At 47.6% G+C, this 21,685-nt stretch overlaps 9 protein-coding genes across 9 annotated transcripts; 4 read left to right on the top strand and 5 right to left on the bottom strand.

The window, feature by feature from the left end:
• Positions 1–77: 77 nt before the first annotated feature.
• On the bottom strand, positions 78–1,356 carry BU24DRAFT_486322 (uncharacterized protein; the record flags this gene model as incomplete). Its single annotated transcript, XM_033533413.1, has 5 exons — positions 78–476; positions 528–567; positions 618–790; positions 840–1,072; positions 1,182–1,356. 5 exons carry the CDS (start codon positions 1,354–1,356, stop codon positions 78–80), a joined length of 1,020 nt encoding a protein of 339 aa, XP_033379923.1.
• A 2,088-nt stretch (positions 1,357–3,444) lies between these two features.
• On the bottom strand, positions 3,445–3,912 carry BU24DRAFT_466275 (uncharacterized protein; the record flags this gene model as incomplete). Its single annotated transcript, XM_033532351.1, has 1 exon — positions 3,445–3,912. The coding sequence occupies one exon, from the start codon at positions 3,910–3,912 to the stop codon at positions 3,445–3,447; it is 468 nt and encodes a 155-aa protein (XP_033379922.1).
• Positions 3,913–4,738: 826 nt separating this feature from the next.
• On the bottom strand, positions 4,739–6,216 carry BU24DRAFT_398198 (MFS general substrate transporter; the record flags this gene model as incomplete). Its single annotated transcript, XM_033525375.1, has 2 exons — positions 5,750–6,216; positions 4,739–5,698 (listed from the first exon to the last, which is right to left on the bottom strand). Exons 1-2 carry the CDS (start codon positions 6,092–6,094, stop codon positions 4,739–4,741), a joined length of 1,305 nt encoding a protein of 434 aa, XP_033379921.1. The 5' UTR covers positions 6,095–6,216.
• A 248-nt stretch (positions 6,217–6,464) lies between these two features.
• On the top strand, positions 6,465–8,912 carry BU24DRAFT_495735 (uncharacterized protein; the record flags this gene model as incomplete). Its single annotated transcript, XM_033534152.1, has 4 exons — positions 6,465–6,574; positions 6,629–7,109; positions 7,161–8,768; positions 8,823–8,912. Exons 1-4 carry the CDS (start codon positions 6,537–6,539, stop codon positions 8,910–8,912), a joined length of 2,217 nt encoding a protein of 738 aa, XP_033379920.1. The 5' UTR covers positions 6,465–6,536.
• A 458-nt stretch (positions 8,913–9,370) lies between these two features.
• BU24DRAFT_426656 (uncharacterized protein) lies at positions 9,371–9,923 on the top strand. Its single transcript, XM_033529021.1, has one exon. The coding sequence runs from the start codon at positions 9,416–9,418 to the stop codon at positions 9,830–9,832; it is 417 nt and encodes a 138-aa protein (XP_033379919.1). The 5' UTR covers positions 9,371–9,415; the 3' UTR covers positions 9,833–9,923.
• Positions 9,924–10,161: 238 nt separating this feature from the next.
• BU24DRAFT_284402 (uncharacterized protein) lies at positions 10,162–11,855 on the bottom strand. Its single transcript, XM_033522759.1, has 2 exons — positions 11,384–11,855; positions 10,162–11,288 (listed from the first exon to the last, which is right to left on the bottom strand). The coding sequence occupies exons 1-2, from the start codon at positions 11,462–11,464 to the stop codon at positions 10,272–10,274; spliced, it is 1,098 nt and encodes a 365-aa protein (XP_033379918.1). The 5' UTR covers positions 11,465–11,855; the 3' UTR covers positions 10,162–10,271.
• A 392-nt stretch (positions 11,856–12,247) lies between these two features.
• BU24DRAFT_466271 (RTA1-domain-containing protein) lies at positions 12,248–13,320 on the top strand (the record flags this gene model as incomplete). The annotated part of the gene is made up of 4 exons (XM_033532350.1): positions 12,248–12,545; positions 12,604–12,664; positions 12,720–13,133; positions 13,191–13,320. The coding sequence occupies 4 exons, from the start codon at positions 12,248–12,250 to the stop codon at positions 13,318–13,320; spliced, it is 903 nt and encodes a 300-aa protein (XP_033379917.1).
• A 570-nt stretch (positions 13,321–13,890) lies between these two features.
• On the bottom strand, positions 13,891–15,339 carry BU24DRAFT_435975 (alpha/beta-hydrolase; the record flags this gene model as incomplete). Its single annotated transcript, XM_033530130.1, has 2 exons — positions 13,891–15,210; positions 15,286–15,339. 2 exons carry the CDS (start codon positions 15,337–15,339, stop codon positions 13,891–13,893), a joined length of 1,374 nt encoding a protein of 457 aa, XP_033379916.1.
• A 2,214-nt stretch (positions 15,340–17,553) lies between these two features.
• Positions 17,554–21,618, top strand: BU24DRAFT_284242 (uncharacterized protein). Its single transcript, XM_033522758.1, has 2 exons — positions 17,554–18,028; positions 18,091–21,618. Exons 1-2 carry the CDS (start codon positions 17,654–17,656, stop codon positions 21,163–21,165), a joined length of 3,450 nt encoding a protein of 1,149 aa, XP_033379915.1. The 5' UTR covers positions 17,554–17,653; the 3' UTR covers positions 21,166–21,618.
• Positions 21,619–21,685: the final 67 nt, after the last annotated feature.

Raw genomic sequence — 21,685 nt, 5'->3', positions numbered from 1 at the left:
CTGAGTACCCTAAATTCGACCAAAGGCCTAGATGGGCTTGTAGCCTGGGAGTGCGTCCATCCCTATGACGGTTAATATTAGTGTTGGACCTGACAAGAAATCTTTTTATTTGATGACTTACATCCATCAAGATTCTCAGTTACGCGCTTCTTAGCCTGGCATTTATTCATTTCAGCGACCGATTGTGACTTGAGAGGCTTCCCGTTCTCGCAAGCATTGAACATGCAGCTTGAATCCATAGCCCTTTGCAGAGAATCGCCCTTCCATCCGAACAAGTAGTCGGCATGCGTGCCGTAACCCTTTTGATCGCCAAAGCTCAACACAAATGGGTTAGAACCGTCAGCTGGCCACATATCCTTGAATTGAGCAGTGTCCCAAAGCGTTTCATAGGCTACCTGAGGCATCTTTACGGGATGAGAGGCTGGGCATGGTCCGGCGGGCTGGAAGGCCTCCTTTCCTGTGTTGAACATGTGGGACTAATTTGTATTTAGCATGGCTATCGGAAAGGCCTTGTCTCGGACATTTACCTGGTGGTCTGGAGAGTCAAGATTCTTGCCGTCCCAGCATCTGCTAAACTTTAGTCGCGCCATAACCAATATGGGACTGGCTTCACTCACGAGGGGAAGTGGTGTACAGTCATGATGCCTCCCTTGCAGGGCTTTGGTGGGAAATCTGGAAGTTCGGGAAATCTAGTGTTTTTATCATTCAAGCAAACATATCGTAGGCCGACATTCTTCTTGGCTGCATCAAGAGTAGGCGTCGTTGGAGAACCGACAGTCATCCGAAATCCCTAGCAGAGTTTAGAGAAGCACTGCAAAGGACTGAAGTCATTTACGAACAGGCTTGAAGGAAGTAATCTTGTCCTTCCCGTTGCCGTTGAAGTCGTGCTGGGTGTAGTATATAGTCATGCCGCCGTTGATTCCATTAGGCAATGCTGCATTCTGCATGATGGGCACGCGCTTGTACGACCCATTCGTATGCTTGAAGAACATGACTGCAGTCCAGTCTATGGTGGAATCGTCAGTATGGTTTGATATAAGAGTTGCTCGCGATGACTGATATAATAATCTTACTATGCGATGTCAGTGTTTGTGTTACTTGATCAGTGGACGATGCTTACCAGTTTGAAAAGTCTTCAGAGAAGGTGCAGGTTGTGCATGTCGCTTGCTCGCCGATATCACCTTCCATGGTCGCATTGAAAGCATTTCCACCGACAATCTGATGAACATGCGCTGATGGCGTATTCCCAGGCTCGACTAAAGGATCAAGGCGCTGGATGCTCACTGTAGAGCATCCGAATCGAAGAGCCGCCTGTGAAGGCGCGATAAGACTTAGGACTATTGCGTTGAGTCTCATTTTGTTAACGATATTCAATGGTAGGGGAGCATTGAAAAGCGCGTCCGCTGGGGCTACATCAACCGTTTATCAAGTTTCGATCCCGAGTTTCCCTTTATCATGCGTTGATCAGGGATACTGCCATGTGCAGGGACCATATGTTTATCCCTCGTTTATCCAAATTCGTGACAGTATCCACCACATTGGTTTTCCCCGCATTATCCTAGCTCTTCATATTGAAGACGACGATCGTGCGCTTTCTAATATGCCATTGCTGGTCGCTCTGGCGTTGCATTTTGCACGGATAAGCTCAACTAACCAATCCCTCACCGAGCGCTTGGGGGTCTACGAGAGTCGCCCTAGGTCATTCGTTGTTCGATGATATACCACGACGTCAAGCTGGGTGATTTATGTAGCGCAATTTATTATTTGACATCGCAGAATCCAATGGTGAAAGTGCCGAATCACTTCCTAGTACAGATATTCTGCTTCGGGCAAGGGGCTTTGCTTACCTTTCACGCCCTAGACTTGGATACTTCATCCAGTTTCAAAAGGCATGATTCTAGGTGATATGGGTTGATCAGCAAACTTTGTGACCTTTCAGTTGTAGCACTAGCAGCGTTCAGTAGTCATATACAATACCCATACCTCCCATGTCCCATGGTTGTCATGGTTGTGGCAGACGATGATGTTCGTTGCCGTTATCTAAACGCCGCAACATCTGCAACTACCGTCCGTCCTTACCGGATGACTGACAGCCAAGCATGACTATCGTCTTCCTTTCGTCCATAACCTTTTGTGGGTCTGTAGATAACTTTAGCAAGAATCCACGTTCTATCACAGTGTTCTGTGGCATAGATCTTCCCAAAAGGATGTGGTCTCTCAATATTCCTCGAATTTGCTGTGAGTGGTACTACCATTCTTTTAGCTGTGTAGGTAAAGCGACGACGATAGTCGTATAGTTTCGGACGAAGAACTTGGTCGAGTAGGACACAAGTAGTTCACAAGGATCACTATCGACGCGATCGTAAGAGAAACATTCCACTCCTCCAATAACTGGAAAACTTCTTGCAACATCTGGTGCTAGTCATTAGGGGGTCTCTCATAACAAAGTAAGACTTGGTCTATACTCGTGATCAAGGACTGTCTGATATCCTGATGGAACAAAACAATACATATTCACCATTACACAAAGACGCCTGCCAGGTTAAGAACGACGTAAGCATGGCCCAAAATGGGTGGAGAGACATGGGTGGGTAGCAAGTCATCTTGTTGATTCCAGCTAGGAGGTTGGTGAATGGGGCCCCATGACCCATTCTAAGGTATTCATCTGAAATACACTAGTGTTCGTCTATCACGTGGCCTCCGAGTGACCTTCCAACCTACCTACCTACCTAGATACCATACCGCAATAGCTTAGATGGAGAACGGCGAGTTGATGAGAGTGGAAATTGAGTTGATCATCAAAACCCACGTGGCGGTGTGGTATCAATGACGCCCCGTGCGCTCCCTAGCTTGACGTCAGGATTCACTAATATGAATGTTATGTGGGTGACGGTTGAAAATTACATTTTAGTTTCCGGAATTGTTGAACACTATTCTGTTATTCCTTTTGTGGCTCTTGACAGTTTCAGACACGTTACATTTCACGGTAGGCAACGACAACCAATCAAAGAAGCAACAGCAGCGTCTTCCATTCTTCTAAGAGGATAGCACACAATGGCGATAGTCTCCTAGATCCAGTGCGCTGAGGAAATAAGTCATTCGAAGAAGAGAACCATATAAATCTCGTGCACTAGACTATTGAAAAACAGGATGATCTACATTCTAACGAAAACAAAGCAAACGCCTATTGTACCCTGGTATCAACTATTACTCCTATCGATCGCTTCTAAGATCAATCATATGAACCTTTAACTCATATTGTGAAATTATCTGCTGTAAATTCTTGTTCGGTATTAGAAACACATGATGAATATGGCTAGCCTTTGGATAGACTTACCATCGGTATATATTTCGCTGGGAGCCCGCACACCACCGTCGTTCCTCAATTGATGAATTGTCATCATGAACATGGCGCTGCTGAACCGCTCTTATCGTACTACCCGTTCAGACTAGAATTGACGGACACCAATAATCTGTTTTGCACGTGTATGGCTGTTCGCTCCAATCGTCGGTTACAGAAAACGCTATCTGTCCGTCTTTGAAGCAGACGAAATCCTCGTTGTCTAAAACCGCCGTTCCCGATATGGATCCTTTCTGCGCTTTTGCGGCATCTGCATCGATGCGTGAGCTAAACGCACTCGTCTTTCCCAGTTTGGCCACCTTCAGCGTCCCTTCCCAGGGTTGTGCGGGTCGATCGACAGTCCCTATTTGGGTCAGACTTTGACTGAGTTCTATCGGACCGTTTGCGAAATATGCGACAGCTGTGTATCTCGACAATGGGTAATCCGCATCGCTGGAAGTTGTGCAAGTAACCAGGTAGAGATTGTGTTTCGATCCCATTAGACTTGCCAGAGGTATGGCCAGTACGTGAGTTGCAGTGAGAGCGACACTAGCTACCCGTAGGAAGTGCATGTTTGAATGACAGCATTGATGGAGGCCTCTTCAGTCTTGTTGTTGTAGTGGTTTATATACAACTGGATACTTGTCCGAGGTTCGATTCGTGCTGCAAAGGAGCACGTATAGATTACTTTCTAAAATTAGCGAAGACATCCAATACTTAGTTATATGAACTTATATGAATCGTGCACTTCTAGATTAGGTCGTCAGCAGTAGTATTCGGCTCCGAGTGATCAAGCACTATAAAAGTCAATGTATCCCCCCTCTACCAAAGCCGTGTCTATTCCTGCCTGGCCTACCATTCCACACCCAAGGACCTTCGGTTATGTGCATCGGAGCTTGTGGGCAGCCTCGCTACCTCAAAACCACATCGCTTCAGCTTGTTGAAGGCGCCACATCATATTACGCTTCGTATTCTGTTGGTTTATGCGTGAAAGCCCAATCCCGTCTCCACATGTAGTTTATGTGGATGTCTTGGTTGTCATATTATTCTCGCACTGATACGTCTCATCCTGCTCACCAATAATTGCACGCCACCAACAGGCACTATTATCGTTTAAGTAGGCACAAGGTGTTGTTTATCTGATTGCAAGATTAGTGATTTATTGACTACACTCGTGTTTCTCTTCGAATATTCACTAAACAGCACTTATGTTCGCATGGTTTTCAATTTTATGTTTGTACTATGATGTTAGGATCATATTTCTCGAGCTAGTTTAAGAGAATCTACTTTTATTGATACAGACTATAGAGTGGGGGTGATTTGTCGGAAAGATGCTTTTCCTTTCCGATATGTTCTAACATTGTAAGAGGGAGGATGGAAGAAGTGTCTGACAGTGCACTATATGTTACCAAGAATACCTTTCGGTGTGGCAGCTTTGGCCCCAAGCGCTGCTATTCCTCCAACCAGGCTCATGATACCACTGAAGATTGTTACCTCCAGGAATCCCCCGTACTTATGGACGATAGCGCCATTTACCGGAGGTCCCATCAGGGCAGCCAAAGAAGCAACACCCATCCCCATTCCCATGTACGTGCCCATTTTGCGAATATCCTTGACGGTGACCGAAAATGCGGCTGAAGCTCCGGAGATGATCGCACCAGAAGTAAAACCAAATATAATAGCATAAACAACAAGTCCAGGTGTGCTCCTAGCAGCAGTCATGCAGAGAACCACAATTCCTGTGCTGAGACCGGCGAAAGCAAACATGTTCAGTCGGCCATAAACATCCGCGAGAACTCCTGGTATGATGCGTCCAAAGGTCGAGGCACCGTTCAGGATAGCAAGCAGATATGACGCCAATGTTGGATCGATCCCTCTCGAGACAGCGTATGTTGGAATGAAGAACAGGGGAGTGAACATGCCGAGGAACATGAAAAACATGGATACGATGAGGAGGGTATACGCCTTGTCCTTGAACGCTCCGCCAATGAAGAAGTTTGTCCGACGTGGTGGAAGGCGAGGCTTCACAGCGAAGCAAGAAAATAAGAGGAAGGGCATTATAAGGAATCCGATGATTCTAACGGACCATGCGAATCCCAAAGATGAGCCGTTGAGCATCTTGGACAAAGCAATCGGGACGACAACACCACCAAGAGAAGAGCCTGCCACTACTACACCAAGTGCTGCGGCTCTCTTCTTGTCAAACCAGTGAGACACGGCCGTCATGGCCGGGAACTGGAGTAGACCAGAGCAGATACCCGGTAGAATCCCCTGAGCAAGCATAAAATGCCAGTACTTTGTACACAGACTTGTCATCATGACAGCAAGAATGTATAGAACAGCGGCTGGTCGCATCATCTATCACGATGTGTTAAAGAATAATCAGATAAGGAGGAGGATAAAACGAACCCAGGCGCCATATCGATCGAACAGTGGGCCACCGATCGCTCCGACTAGAAAGGTCAAGAACAGAGACAATGACCCTATCCAAGCAATCTGGTCTTCTGATCGCTCACTGAGTTGATGTGACTTGTAATACTGTTGGAAAGTTCCGAATGCATTGGCAAACCCCAAACAGGAGAAGAAAATACTCGAACCACCAGCTGCAACCAGCCATGCCTGAACTCCACCATCTGGGGCAGTATCGAAATCCGCAATTGTGTCACTGGTGGCTACAGATGGTTCTTGGCATTTCTCTAGACGTTTGCTCAAACTTGAGTTATTCCGCATTGGTTCCAAAGTGGTGGCATTCATTGTGTAGGGTGTGCTAGAATTAATGAACAATGTGCTGCTTGGGGGATGACCACCGATAACGAAGAAAAGCTTGTATTTGAAGCATGACTGTTTGGCATCGAACACCTTATATTGTATGATCCATATATTCGGAAAGTACTGATGATCCGACAATTGATGTATTTCGGTGTCGGGTGTCCGGAGATACTTGAGCGTCGGAAGGGAAATGGTGGGCGCTATGAGCCATAAGTGCAGAAAGAAATCCAATCAGCCACCTCCTTGGCGTCTTCACGGACCCACTAGGACTCGGGCATACAAAAAGATTGGTCGGAATAAGGGACGACAGAAGCACCATTTTCACATTCCCATCAATACAAACATACATGCCTTAGATTTCTCCGTCTCACATCACCAACTCTTGGACAACCCGGCTTAAATCCGTCAAGCTTTGTGCGCAGGAAAAATGACAGAACCTGAGCGCCGGCGCCGGCGACCTGCGGTGTATGTATGGCTCCACTGTTCAAAATACACCAAATGCTGAACTCGGCAATGCAGATCATGTACGAGTTGCAGGAAGCGTAAGGTTCGATGCAACAGAGAACAGCCATGCAATCACTGTACCAAATCAAAGACCGATTGCAGATACGAAGGCCACCCAGCACTAGCACAACGCCAATCCACGCTATCAAGCGATACCTCCCTTCCCACTACTGCCATTGCTGGAGTATCAAATGCTTCTACGCCATTGATGCGCAGTAGTTCGGGGGCTTCAAGTGATCAAGTTTCTATACTCGAACTTCAATCCCTGAAGGAGAAGATCAAACAGCTTGAACAACAGATTTCTCGAGGTTCCTCGGCAGTGGCCCCGTCTCCAGCTCCTAGCTCATCCCACGCAGAAATACTAGATATTGGACCTATTGGATGTTTCACAGTGCATGGAAGCTCTGTCTTCGGACATCCTCAATGGCTTCCTCGTAGTATTACACATAAGACGCGTCTCTATGGGCAAAGTCACTGGATCCATACGGCCGCTTTAGTGAGTTCCATTGTACACGCTCTGCGCACTACTTAATTTAACTTTACTTAGTTCAAGGATGTACTCGAAAGATTTGAGCCGGCCACGCGCGATGAATCTTCTAAAGGGATATCCGGATTGCGAAAGTGCAAGTCGTTGGCCACAGTCATCAAAGCACAGAGAACTCCGCCATGGCCGTTGCCGCCCACGACTACCCTACCAACAAAGGAGGTTGCCGATGAGTTGATCGAATCCTATCTCCGTACGATAGAAAGGGTTTACCGGATTCTTCACATTCCTCTATTCCGCGCTGATTATGAAAAGCTCTGGGTTCCTGATACCCAGTATGATATCGCTTTCCTTGTCCAAGTAAAGTTGGTACTGGCTCTGGGCGCAATATTCTACGATGATACATTCTCATTACGCGAAACGGCACTACGGTGGATATACGAGGCGCAAACTTGGCTCTCAGAGCCGGAGTTCAAATCAAGACTTGGCCTTCAATACTTGCAAACACATTTGCTACATTTACTCGCGCGGGAATTCGTTAACGTTGGGGGAGACTACACATGGGTTTCTGCTGGTTCCGTGCTCAGAATTGCCACCTATATGGGCTTGAACCGTGACCCTGCCCAGATACCGAGTAGGACGAGACTTTGTTGTGAGATGCGCCGAAGGTTGTGGAACACAATCCTTGAGTTGGCGTTGCAATCAAGTCTGATGCTCGGAGCGCCACCCTTGATTACCACAAATGACTTCGATACTCAACCTCCGGGTAATTTTGATGACGAGGATCTGCTGGAATCTGAGAAACCAGCACCAAAGTCGGAGACAGAGTACACCCAAACCTCTATGGCTATTGCATTGAGAAAATCTTTCCAGACAAGACTGTCCATAGCCAAATTCTTGAACGACTTGAACCCGAATCCCACATACCAGGAAGCTCTTCGGCTGCATTCAGAGCTTCACCAAGAACTGAAAGATCTACGACGCACGCTGTCAAAGTATAAGCCGGGTTCCACTTCGAAACAATCGATATTTGAGGTCAATACAGTCGACTACCTGATGAATCGTTATCTCTCATCTGTACATACTCCATACTTAGGCTATGCAATGCAGGAGGCGAGCTATGCGTTCTCGAGAAAAGCTGCGGTCGAGTCAGCACTCAGGATACTTTACGCGGGAGGGTCAATAACGCAGAGTGCGTCCCAAACAGCCAACTACCACCAACAAAAGCCCGAGCTGAATGATCTACCGCGGTTAATTTGTCGCGGTTCTGGTTTCTTCCGCACCATCACGATTCAAGCACTATTAGTAATCGTGGTCGAAGTACGAGCTCAATTGCAGGAGGAAGAAGGTTTAGGTTCAATGCCAATTCGACCAGATCTGATTTCAGCCGTGGAAGAACTACGAGTGTGGAACCTCAAATCCATTAAAGCTGGAGAAACAAACATCAAAGGACATCTTTTTGCAAACATGATTGTGGCTCAAATTGACGGGCTTAGGCAAAGGTTGGACGAGAATGAGATGACACAACTGATCATAGCAAAAGCTGAAGAATCGATTGATACTTGCTTGTCGATATTAGAGGAACTAGCTGCGCAGGGCAGCCCGCAGAAGTCCTCAAGCACAGTAAGCTCATGGGGAAATACGAACCCAATGGATGATTGGGATCTCATGGTATGCTTCCCAGCCAGTACGTGGAACCTAAACATTTTCTAACGTGTCATACAGACATTAGACGGCCCTTTACCTTTTGATCTCGAAGACCCAATGAACTGGTCAATAGATGATACTATCATGGAGAAAGCACCGTTCTGGTAAACTTGGAGGAGCCAAAACAGTTGCTAATTCAAAATGGCCAATCTTTGAGCTTCACAATAAATGAATGTAATCATCGCATCCCATTGTTCATTTAACAATAATACATCAACGACTAATACATGAATTGGCACGACACGAGCATTTCCTATCGGTTGAGCCCTTCCTAAAAAGGAATGACTTGACAATAATGCGTTGGGAAAACCCCCATCAGATATCTCTATGTGCAGCCCTTCATTGTGGATTATACGAAATAATTGCCAACCCCAACAATGGGGCTTTCTACAAAACATTGAATTATCAGTACAGATTACAAATACCAAAGTACAGGTCCTTCAGATTCTATCGAAGACATTACTAATTCATATCGTCACGTGAGCGTTGGAGGCGAATAGTGGGGACAATTGTTGGAGAGAGTAGTTGGAGTCCAAATTGGAGACTGTATATAGTTTCGGATGACCTACTACCACACTGCACAGCATCAAGTCCAGCGCAAAACAACCAGTATGTCTTCATCTCTCAAACCTCTTGTTCTCCACGCCCACTCTACGGGGCCCAATCCTTTCAAAATCGCCATTGCTTTGGAGCTACTCTCCGTTCCATATGACGTCAAGCTATGGGATTTTGGAGACGACCCAGCCAAGGGCCTCAAAGGCGCGACGTTCTTGAAAATCAACGAGAACGGTCGCGTCCCTGCACTCGAGGATCCCAACAATGGCGTCGTCAGTTGGGAGAGCGGCGCATGTTTGAACTACGTCAGGAGACGGTATGATCCCGACGGTCAAAAGCTGGGACCGAGAAGCGCCAGCGGTGGAAAGCCCAGTGAGCAGGATATTGTCGATTTCGAGAAATGGGAGTATTTCCTGTTGACGACATTGGGCCCAATGACAGGGCAGACAAACTGGTTCAGGTATGTCTGTTAGCAGCGTTGCGAGGCTCTTCCCTGGTCTCTTTCTAAGCATGAACCTAGGCATTACAACGCCACCAAGAACGAAGATGCCCTAAATCGATATGTAGAGCAGACCGACAGATGCTACTCAGTCTTGGAAGGCCAATTGAAAAGGACGAATGGTGAGAGTGTTCTACCGGGTGGAATTTCAGCGGTCGACATTCATTTCGAGCCTTGGGTACGCCAGCATGCATTTGCACAGGTGCCGCTCGATAAGTATCCCAACATTCAAAAGTGGCTCAAGAAGGTACAGGATCTACCTGAGCTGCAGCGAGCCTACAAGAAGGTCCAAGAGGCGCCTCATGTTTAGATGTCTTACTTGGTCGATGACATGGGCGTGGTGTCCGGATTAGTTTGCGATAAAAGTTGGTATTAAGAGAAGAACGACTGATTGCTTCAACACTTATCCTACATCATGAATGTGTGTATGGTGGTACCCATCCGATCTGTTCGATAGGCCATCGTATGTATATCCTATACTCTTCGTCCAATAAAAAGTAAATTCTCTTAATTAGATGTTTGCCCCACCCCTTCGCCCACCAGTACTTTTCAAAGTCTTGAATAAGAACTGAGAAGAAAGCGAATATGCACAAGGAGTCGCTGTCGAGGTTTTTGAGCAAGGTTAAGTACTCATCACTTATCTCAAAAAGAAAGGTGTAAAAACCCCGTATCCTCGCTTCGTCCCCAAGTCTGTGGAGAAAGGTGTAACTCCGTCTCATCTTCTGAGTAGTATCTATAAGAACCTTTTGTTTGGCTTCGTCATTCTGGGTACGGATTCGGATACCTGCCTCGAGATCATCGAGGTTCAGATCTTCGGCTGGGGTGTGGCTAAACCAGAATTGGTAACTGCTTTCCGTGGCTCGATATATGAGGGATACTGAAGATGAGACCAGAGCTTCTTCATAAGGTTCCACGATTGGATTGATACCGCGAAGAAGGAACAGCCACTGTGGCATTTTGTCACTTTCAAGCACGAGCATGTCTTCTTCCCGTCTTGGGCTCGCCAGGTTGATGTATAATACCAATACTGAGAAGAGGAACAACTTATCGCAATTGCTTTTATTGACGCTTGGGATCAGAGGCAAGGCTTCTTTCAGTGATGCATTGAGGTGTACGTTTGCCTGCGAGAGAAGAAGATCGCGTCGTTTGATGTCGGATCTTGCCATGTGCAGAGCTGATAAAGACAGTATACAGTCCATTATGTATCGAGTACCAAATCCGATCTGAGGTACAGCTACACGCCACATGTCCCGAGTCTGGGTCTCGGTGCTGAGGGTTGCCGCCGTTGCGACCGTGAAATTATGCAAAAGTTCCAGTTCTAGGTTCTGCGATCCTGATATAGATAACGGTACTGGGGGTTCGGAATCAAGGAAGTCGCATTTCGTTGCTCGTTTCAGACAATTGCGACAAGAAGGTCGATGTTCATCACACTTTGTTGAGTTGTTAGATGCCAGAACAACGAATGATGATGATGCAAAGTTTGGGCATTCGATGCTGCCCGAACTAATGGTTCGCATGAACTCACCTTGACTTTCCTGGATTTGCACCCCTGGCAGCCAGTCCTCGACTTGCTATGCCATCTCCGAGATGAGCGAACTGCAGACATTATTGGTCAAATCCCGACGTAGAACAATATTTGATCAGACCAAGAAGTCTTACCAAATCACACTGGTGACAGGTTCCTTCTGCAGGAGTTATGTGGAGTCGGACAGGCTGCCTTTAAACGAAGATCCGAGGGATCCGATGCGAAGCGAGAACGCGTAACTAGGAGAACGACAGCCGCCTCTATTTAATCAATGAAACACCACCCGCAATCCTTGGAACGAACACAGCCCCAGGATTCTTTCGCATCGAAACCTGTATACGGAAGAGCATTGTCGCACTGATAAAGTCAGTCTTGATGTTTGGCATGCTATCATAGAGGCTGGCTTCTCTGGTGGATGCGACGAGCTTGCTAAGTTTCGTGGTTTCCTAAAGCGTCATATCTTGCGAGGTTCTCTTACACGAAGCGAAGAGCTACTACGTTCTTGTAGCATCAAGCGAATTTATGTGGGGACTTTGAACGTGGACGTCAGCATTGTACAGCATATGCGAAATGTCCGACGATCCGAGCAAACCGAGGGGCTACGCGTGGAATGGTGGAGTCTAGTGCTAGGCGTCTTCTTCACAACAGACGAGAGAACTTGCCTGTCCAAACGCCCTAGGTGGGTACTGGTTGCCGCAAAATTGGAGCCTCAAGCCTCAAATGCGGGAAGGCTTGGTTAGGCTCTGACTTAGGCCATCATATGTCATTGAGAATGATTCACTCTATGCTCCCAATAAAGGTTGATCGGCCCTCAGAGTGCAAGGCAAACACTTCTCCAGGATTCGAATTGAATTTGCATCAACAATGGACGCCCTCCCCTATGGGCTCATATCATTTGGGCCAGACGCCAACTGTACCCTGGAAATCTGCCCCATCGAAGCCAGTCTGCTGGGTTATCGACCTTCTCTAGCCGCCAGTGGGACATTTATTGGCATATTTTCGACTGCCCTTATTGTGCACGCAATTCAAGGATGGTGGACATGGACTCTGGGTTTTATGGCCAGTATAGTCTGCGGATGCATTCTCGAGATTGCTGGTTACGTGGGACGCATTCTCATCTATAACAATCCTTTCGACTTCAATGGATTCATCATGCAGATCGGTAAGTCAAGGATACAGAGGCCTCGTCTCATACGCAGAGGTTAACATGTGGTGAACAGTTTGTATAACAATAGCCCCGCTGTTCTTTTGTGCTGCTATCTATGTGCTGCTGTCTCAAGTGTGGGTATTCTTTCTTCAACGCTGATAGTAAAATCACTACCTAACGCCATGATAGAATTGTTCAAGTCGACGAGACCAAATCCCGCTTCAAGCCCAAACTGTACTACTGGATCTTTATTCCCTGCGACGTCGTTTCCTTGGTACTACAAGCTGTCGGTGGTGCAATGTCTTGCTTAGCTTCCAATAAGGACGACGTACAAGTTGGCGTGGATATATCTTTGGCTGGCCTGGTCTTCCAGGTAGTCACCATTACCTGTTTTTGTGCCTTGTTTGCAGATTACTTGGTTTCTTGCAAACGCTCTGGCATTTGGACGACCATAGACCGGAGGATGAAATTCTTCCTCATTTTCCTCTTCCTCTCTATCCTATTCATTTTAGTGAGATGCGTTTATCGAATCGTCGAACTTCGAGAAGGATACTTCAGCGAAATGTTCCGGGAACAACCATTGTTCATTGCACTTGAGTCGGCGTAAGTGTCCGCTATGGATCGCAATATAAGGAGTCAATGTTAACGAACTACATACAGAATCACCAGCGTTGCCGTTGTCTGTCTCACCATTGGTCACCCAGGATACGCACTGCACAATAAAAGACGACGTACTCTGGACAATGAGAAGATGCGGACAGATTCTCCGTCTGTGTTGACTCAACAATGAACAGACGACCAAAACAAGCAGCAACCTTCGAAACGAATACTCCGAAAGATATCATTTCACTATAGAATAGATTCAAAATCAAAGGCTTCAGTGGGAAGGGAGGTTGGAGTCATAATATCACACCACTAGATCATATAATAGGTATACATCTAAGTACAAAATAAATCATTAATCTGACGGTTAAACATTACAGTTCTAGCGTTGATACTCCATCGCTATACCACATGCGATAACCAATTACAAAATGTCTAACTTTCCGATCCGATGAGGCTGTTAAGAGGCACGGGAGCACGGGAGGTAATCAGCCGCAGAGAGGATCAGGTAATCAACGATGAGCGAGATGGATAGATCCCTGGCAACCAACCAACCAACATACTTTCCTTCTCACTACTACAGCGATAGAAACAATACCGCCTACACACTATATTGTTTCCACACCATAATCAACAGAGGCAACTAGGCATCCTTGGTTCGGGAAGCGGAAAACGCCAGGGTGAGGGCCCCACGTTCAGGTACCCACCAATTCACTTTGCCTTCTTGCTGCGACTTGATCGTTCCCGCCAATCTTCCTCACGCCACAACATATGGTTCCAGCGCGTATTGCAGATAATATGAAAGCTCCGGCTGGTAGTTGGCCACCGGTCGCAAGCTCGAAATATTCCTCGAGCGACATCCTGCTTCGACTTTCACACCCATGAACCTGTCCTCGATCCAGTCAAGCCACAATTGCTGTACGGCATAGAGTGCCGGAACATGTGTTGCACCCTCGACAATTGCGTACTCAATCTGGCTCTCGGGGTATAATGAGCAAGTGTCTTGGACTACTCTCGAAGTCACTGTATGGTTAACAGCCTGGTCCTGAGTACCTTGAAATACAAGCATGGGTCCGGAAATTGGTTGTCGGCCCACGGATGTCAGATTGACATACGCGCCCAGGTACCAGCTCTCGGCAAAATCGGGGCGCAGCCATTGCGTTGGGTCAGAATATAGTTGATAATCCGCGCTGTTGCAACCTTGAATTTCCTTGGCTAGGCTATTGAGTGCGACTCCCGCTTCCGTGAGCCATTCCTTATCAGTGAAAGTTTTGTATATTGACTGCAATCCGCGCGACAAAAGGCCGACGATGGCTACATTGGCCGGATTGATTGCAATCAATTCGGCAGCATTGGTGACTGGGCTACCAGCGACGGTACCTAGATAATTCGTCACAGGGCGCGAGTGTTGTCGTTGGGCGGCTCCCCAAGAAGCTCCTCCGCCTTGGGAGTGTCCCATCGTAACAAACTGTTTCGATAATTCTGGAAAGGCATTTTGTGCGGCCTCGACTGCGTAGAAAACGTCGTTGGCTGCCGCAGGGTTGTTGAGATAGGCGTGAAGGATGTCTTCGCCTTCGGACGTTCGGTTCACTCCCAATCCCGCATAGTCCGGCGCTACAACGGCGTAGCCTTGAAGAGCGAGAGTGTATGGCGCTGAATATTGATACCAAAGATTCCGGATATGGCTCGGAGCGCATTCGCCAAAAACACCGCTTGTGCCATGGGCAAATCCTACGACGGGCACACCAGAGACATTGAGGGACGAGTACTCGCTGCGGAAAGCTTTTGGTTGGAATGGCCACAACACATAGGCTGAGGCTGGGATAGCTGTGCCGTTTAGAGTTTCTGTAACATACAGAATGCGAGAAAGTGACAATCCTGGCGGCAGGGTATACACCGTTGTGTCTGTGAATTCTTCGACCGCCAGAACGGTGCCAGGAGGCGTTGAATTGGTCACTGGCGGCGGTCGGTAGAAGGGATCCTGCGCGACGGACCCGGTCGCCCAATTAGTACGTTCAAAGTTCACGGCGATTTCTGTGTTTTCGACGACAAGCGCGGAAATGTTTGCATTTTCAATCTGAATGGGAGAAAGGTTGAATGATGAGTTGAAGGTGTTGTTTTGGACATGGATCGGCTGGAGTTGAGCTCTGACCGCGCCAACCCAAAGGAAAAGCAAGGAGAGCAACTGATGCGGAGGAAATCTCATGATAAATGCGGAGAATTTCTCTTTGGATAGGAATTTGTTTCCTCGCCTCGATCTTTAAGACCATTAAGTAGTAGGACGGTTACTGGGTGGATTGTCTTTTCATGGATCCTACGTGCTCTGAAAATAGCCCAGGCAGTAAGCTGAGACAAGTACATACATTTGTACGTACCTAATGTATGTCCATGCACAGCACATACGTACACAGTATGTACGCCTTGCGCCGCCTTCTCCAGGAAAGGTACATGAATGACGCAGGATGCATGCCGAGCCTTCCAAATTTTACCCATAACAAACCAATTTTCGAGACATCATCCACCATAACACCAAGTACGCTAACAAGTGAGGGAGATTGATTTGCCTAACTACTTGATGCGCAGTCAGGGCACAGGGGGCGAGAGATGTCGGTGAATCAATTTCTCCTTCAGCCGACGGCATGGCTGATACCGTACACAGTAGATATTGCTCCCACCCAGAATGATTGGGTGTCAGGCTGTGCCCGCCCGCCTGTTACGCCGCTGTACACACTGCACAGTGCACACAGCCCACCAGTTCCTGGAGAAATCACCCAGCACGCGACCTGAAAGCTAGACTTCATGTCATTAAGACCAGAGGAGAGAAAAGAAAAAAGTGGATGGAAAGAAAAAAGGTGGTTGGGGTCAACAAGAACCCTTCCCCACCAAAAATAGTTCTCTGCAGTCCCTAAGGTCTGCAGTGCCTACGCAAGTTAGGCCTGAACGTTTTACTTCTACGACCCTGAGGTACGCAGAAGGCTGTCTTTATCGGGACGGCAACCGAACAGCGAGCAACCAGTCTTGTCTCAAGGCGCACTCTTGCAAGTGCGCGACAGAGCTTCGAAAGGCTACCTGCGCACGACTTCCAGGCTTAGAACAACCTAAGGATCGACCTTGTGGTGGAATAAGTGTACGTGTTGTGCGGTAGAGAAGAGAAGAAGAGAGAGGGAGAGAGGGAAGGCGTGACAAGTAAAGTTGGGGATCACGGGATTAGGCGAACTACGCCAAGACCTTTAGTGCCCCGCTCACTGTTAGTACCAAACAGGATGCCCCCATCACGATATTACCGAACCTTATTGGATTCATGGGACACGAAACAATACTGGAAGGATGTACTCAAAGCGTCTAGATCCATTAACACTGGGAGGAATGTTCTGTCATGAATGCTCGCCTCATGGCAGATGCTAGTCTAGTTATCACATGACGTACTAATTCGCGAGTATCCGGTTGCATCGCAGTAGAGTTCATCGATGAGATATTCAACCACAGAATTGCAAACCCATAGACTCATTCCCGTTGATGCGCATCCTATACCGTGGTTTCAGTTTAACTGTTTGCCTGTGAACTCTTCTTGTCACACAATCCCGTAGACTTCCGAGATATTTACCGTCTCGGAACATTCAAGAAACCCGTTCAACAAGTCGTACATGGGTGTCAATATTCACGCATAGACTTTTCAAAAAGATCAAACATAGTTCAGGGCAGAGAAAATCACCAGTAACACGCGCTATCAACTTTTCATAGAATGAAGGAAGTTTTGCTTTTGATGATAGCTCTGTGGTGGTTTCTCGTTCTCTTTGACTGTTCTAGGTTGTGTATGCTATCTATCCTGGGTTTCATTCTCAGTGACCGCGTTACCTTGACCTGGTGCAACACAATATAATGATTATTGTTTCTTCTCATTGCAAGGCTGAAGTGCCAAAAACAAATTCTGTTGAGTATGATCTTGAGTTCGGGTCACCGTTTTTCTTGATTGATCGTGGTCCGATATGCGGATCTTGATGCGGGCAAGATATACACTCCTATGAGTTCATGGGTGCAATAGCACTTGTAAAAATCACCGACTATGTGGGTACCGGTGAGTGCAGCCTTCCAACAACACCGATCTTGCTTAATCAGGTCTCAGCGAACCACAACCCTGGCACTGTTCTGGTACCATCTTTTGCTGGATCATGTGTTCAACCGAAAGCGTCACTCAAAGGTAAAGTGATACATTCGATAACAACTTACCACTGGGTCACACGGGGCCAACAATTCTCTCAGCGATTAATACATTTTCTCAACCAATATATGATATTTTCTTTCCTCAACAACTCTCAGTAGGGAAAATTGCAATAGACGTAGTTACCATGAATGGGATTAGTGTTCGAAGAAGGTTTGATAGATCCTTCCTCGCCAACATATATAAACCACCGTTTCCTCTCCAAGATTTCTCTCTCAGCTTCACGTCAGATGTAACTTCCTTCTTGTTGTGTGGGTGATGCACGCAGTGCGGCTCACTAGTCATCACAAGGACCCACAGTATGTTGCATTCACTATTAGCCCCCAATATGCTTGAGCCGTTTAGCTCAAGCATAAATCCTCTACCATCATCGGTTTCGCTTCGATACACAAAGCTATTCACGTGTCTTAGCTGGTTTCTCGTTCTTGTCCTCTTCACATTCCAAGCCGAAGCCCAGGTACATGGGGTTGACATTGGAAGGTTGGGACATGAGACATCAGGACAGCACGACGACTCCTCCAAAACAGCCCAGGACCACGAGCGAAAGGTTGCAGACGCAATAGCTCAGGAACTTTTCTTTCATCCCACGGAAATGAACTTCTATGAATCCAGATGGGTCGACTTTCTCGAGGAGTGGTCGCAACAATCATTTGATCGGTACCTCGAGACTCTGAAGGTAACGTCTTGGCCTTTCTTCTAATCCTAAGAGAAAAACGCATTTACTGAAATCTCTAAAAGACACGTCCGGGTATGTCTCAGATTCAGTTCTTTGCATTGGACTTGCTGAATTGGGACAACATGACTTGCAGCCTCTCAACCCCGGGGTACTGCACCAATATGCCATCGAACGCCTACATTCGAGCATACTGGCCAGACCAACGTCATACCGCTCGTCGAATCATCTATACTCTCGAGGCAATACGCAAGGCTTATGCAGAAACGGACCAATTCATCAAGGCGATCGAAGTTGCAAAGCGAAAACTCCAAGCGGTTTGCGGTGAAATTGGCGAAATCTTCTTCCACTCTCCAACGAGTGAGAAGGGGCAACTTTGTAGCAACGACATCTTGAACATTGTTCTAAGTATCTTGGGTACGATCATCACCGTCGTCACCCTGGGGGACGGTTTCGTAGCAATGGCCCCTGTCTTCGAAGCAATCTCTGTTGTCTCTGCGGCCGAGATGGGGACGCTCGCCACTATGCAAGCATACGGCTCAGCTGCCATACACACTATCAAGGCCTCCTTGATTGGTACCTTTCAGAGCGTTGGAACGAAGATCGCCATGGGAGTCGAAAAGCTCGCTGAAGGGGGAAGCCTCTTGGGCATCAAAACGGCGGAGTGGGCTGCTGGAAGGATTTCCAGCAAAATGATTAACTTGGTCACGAAACCGGTCAGTAAACTGGTGGGCAAAATGGGAATGGTAAAAAGTCGCATCCCATTTCTTCAGTCCAAAGGTTTCCGCCCCCCCAAGATTCACAAGGGACCTCCCAATTCGTTGGCTAATTCGGCATCTTCCTCTGGCGAGAATCTCCCCCTGTTGTCCCCTCTCGATTCTGCGTCCTCTTCCGGAGATGGGGTCTGGAGGCCCTCTCTTTCTACCATTTGGGAAAGGTCTTTGCCCGCCAAAGGAAGCAAAAGCTCTCTTGTAACTGGTGTCTTTGGAATCCATGAGGCATTCACAATTGCCGACCAGACAGATGCAGTATCTGATGAACACAGCCTCTACGCTCGTACCAACATCAGCCACACCCCTTGGTTCGTTGAAGTCTACAATCCCGCCATGGACCTGCAGGCGTCTCTTAATGACACCCGACAGCATGTTGTAGATCGCACCTCGGTACTGTTTAGGATCGATGGAGAGAAACGCACAACGGCTTTCGAGAGAGGTCAACCGGCAACAAACCGTTCTGTGCCATTCGTGCTAGGCGCGGAGGAACGGCGTGAGCAGACCTCTCACGCCAGCGATGCACAGGACTTTTGGGAGCTCGGTGGCAAGCTAATTCCACACTTCCGTCATCAAGATGGAAAGCCCCTCCGGATTGAGGCACTGGTAAAGCTTCTCGAAAGCCACGAAAATGGTATCGTCCATCGTTGGCAGAATTTACGCAAGCCTGAGAATCAGTTCCCTACGGCAGATATCAAGCCGCAGAATCTTTCTGGCGTAATGAACATAGACTACGTGCTTTCTACGGCACTGGACCATCTTTCATGGCGCGACATCCTTGGTGGTGTCAAATTCGATGGGATCAACAAGCGCGGCCTCGATGGTACCTCCGACAGCCATAAGTTCCAATGGAAGGTGGGCACCCCACAGGCCTCGATCGAGGAATCCTCGACGGGCTATCACAAAAGGGACACCCAGAAACGTGGTGCAGATCTAGAGTTGAAGTCTAATATTGCTGCTACCCATGATCTGCTTGGATTTGTCGACACTCTGCAAGCGTTTGGTCTCTCGGAACCAGTCAAAACGATGAAGCGATCTCTCAACGATGCCTGGTCATACAGCGAGTTTCCCACCAGTAACATGTTCTCATGGGAAGCGAATGAACCCTACTTTACAAGTGAGATAAAGCAAAGGAAATGTGGGCCCGGAACGTACGGAAAGAGCACAGAGGGTGGGGGTCAGTGCTACCTTTACATCCAAAATGCTGTCGATCATGTCAAAGACAAGCTGGTGAAGACTATGGTGAGGCTTAATACTCCTCCCGACCTTAATGCCGAAACCTGGGAGCCGCCTCTGGTTACTCACCTGAAGCTCCGGTATTCCACCTACGCCAATTTCATCGCCCTTCGCAAGCTAGAGATCTTCCTAGAGGCCTCGGAAGCCGTTTCTGATCAGGTTTTGAACAAAATGAAAAACAATCTCATCTCCAAAATCTACACAGATCAGCAATGCTATGTCAAGTGCACATCTGCCGACGCAGTCGGCAGGGAGGCCAAAGAAAGCCGCCCTGGTGATGTTCATTACTATGGAGATACCGCATGCCTCTCGGGTTGTTACGAGCCTGTCCATCAGCAGCACGAGGAGCTATACGGCCTCAACTACGGGGGCGTAAGGAATATCCGGGCAAGCTTAGATCCCTATAATATCAGTGAGGTGGCGCTGGTTAATGCTTCCTACGACACTTACAACAAGGGCTTGGTGGACGGCTTCCTGAGCGGAGAGTTCAACCTCGATCCGTACCAACAAGATCTCAAGGACACCACGCCCATGCTGCCGGTTTGCAAGAGCGACTACCTCCGACTCAGTAGATCCCATTCCGCGTCGTCAGGGACATGGCCATGCACCTGCGGTGACAAATACGGAAGCCAGTCGGAATTGTTCTGGGCTTCGTCTGTGTGGCTGGCTAGGCATTGGGAGTACGAAGACGACGTTATCGAGGATTGTCGCGAGGGACCGCTCTCCGTGCTCAAGAAGACAAACCCCGCTGCCTATCTCATCAACATGTGTAACGTCTTCTACAAGGGTGTCATGAAACCTGGAGCAGGTTCGCATCAGGAGAGTAAAGACAAAGGCGACTATTATCACAACTACGAGGCGTGCAGGGTCTATTGGAAGTACTACGAGGAGCATAAGGACACCGCCAACGACGCAGAGCTTGACGTCGGCATGTGTAAGCTCTGGAGTCGATTCTCCAAGAACTGGGACAAAGGTGGCGACGGGCGGGACGACTTCAGCTACGTCAACGACGATCTTGAAGATAATGGGTGCAAGCCGTACAAGAAGTTTTGGAGGAAAAAATGTCATCGGAGGATGGATGCACAGTGCGACATGCCCTGGGTCGACCTCGACAATCCCGACTTCTGGTACTAGTTCACGTCATGGCCTACCCATGGAATTGGGAAGGAAGTACTTTGGATAAAATGATTCCTCTTGTTTCTCTTGTGATAGATTCAAAGGTACTGGACGAAACGCTGGTCAGATTTCTCTTTGTTCCTGGTTAACAATATTTCATTAATGGTTTGTATGAGATACCCATCTTTAACTCCAAGGGGAGATGTTCTTCAATACTTAAACAGGTCATGAAAATAGAACTTCAAAATTGATATTTTCCTCCCTTTTCTTCGTGTGGTCAAGCGACTCCTTCTTCTTCTACGTGCTAGAAGGCAGAGAGGAGGGTGAGTAGCATCCTAGAGCCAGATCTTCGGAGCTTTGGGGTTTCTCATCAACTGCTGTCCGACAGTGAATGAAGAGGGAATTCAATAAAAGTCAAGGATCACAAGAAGGAGTGTAGACCAATCAAGTAAATACAAGTTTCGGATTATGATGAGGATTGAACTATTGGTCTATCATTAATTAATTTAGCTGACAATGCGGTGGAGATACATGATTC

The sequence above is a fragment of the Aaosphaeria arxii genome (assembly GCF_010015735.1).
Source record: "Aaosphaeria arxii CBS 175.79 unplaced genomic scaffold BU24scaffold_9, whole genome shotgun sequence".
NCBI lineage: Eukaryota > Fungi > Ascomycota > Dothideomycetes > Pleosporales > Aaosphaeria > Aaosphaeria arxii.
This window is presented reverse-complemented; position numbering and strand designations above follow the sequence as displayed.

Excerpts from the sequence above, each read along its gene's own strand:
- BU24DRAFT_426656 (XM_033529021.1), top strand. The coding sequence starts at position 9,416 with ATGTCTTCATCTCTCAAACCTCTTGTTCTCCACGCCCACTCTACGGGG.
- BU24DRAFT_284402 (XM_033522759.1), bottom strand. The coding sequence starts at position 11,464 with ATGTCTGCAGTTCGCTCATCTCGGAGATGGCATAGCAAGTCGAGGACT. Across the intron at positions 11,289-11,383 it reads GCAAATCCAGGAAAGTCAAG|TGTGATGAACATCGACCTTC; the intron begins GTGAGTTCATGC and ends AACTCAACAAAG.
- BU24DRAFT_284242 (XM_033522758.1), top strand. The coding sequence starts at position 17,654 with ATGTTGCATTCACTATTAGCCCCCAATATGCTTGAGCCGTTTAGCTCA. Across the intron at positions 18,029-18,090 it reads GGTACCTCGAGACTCTGAAG|ACACGTCCGGGTATGTCTCA; the intron begins GTAACGTCTTGG and ends AATCTCTAAAAG.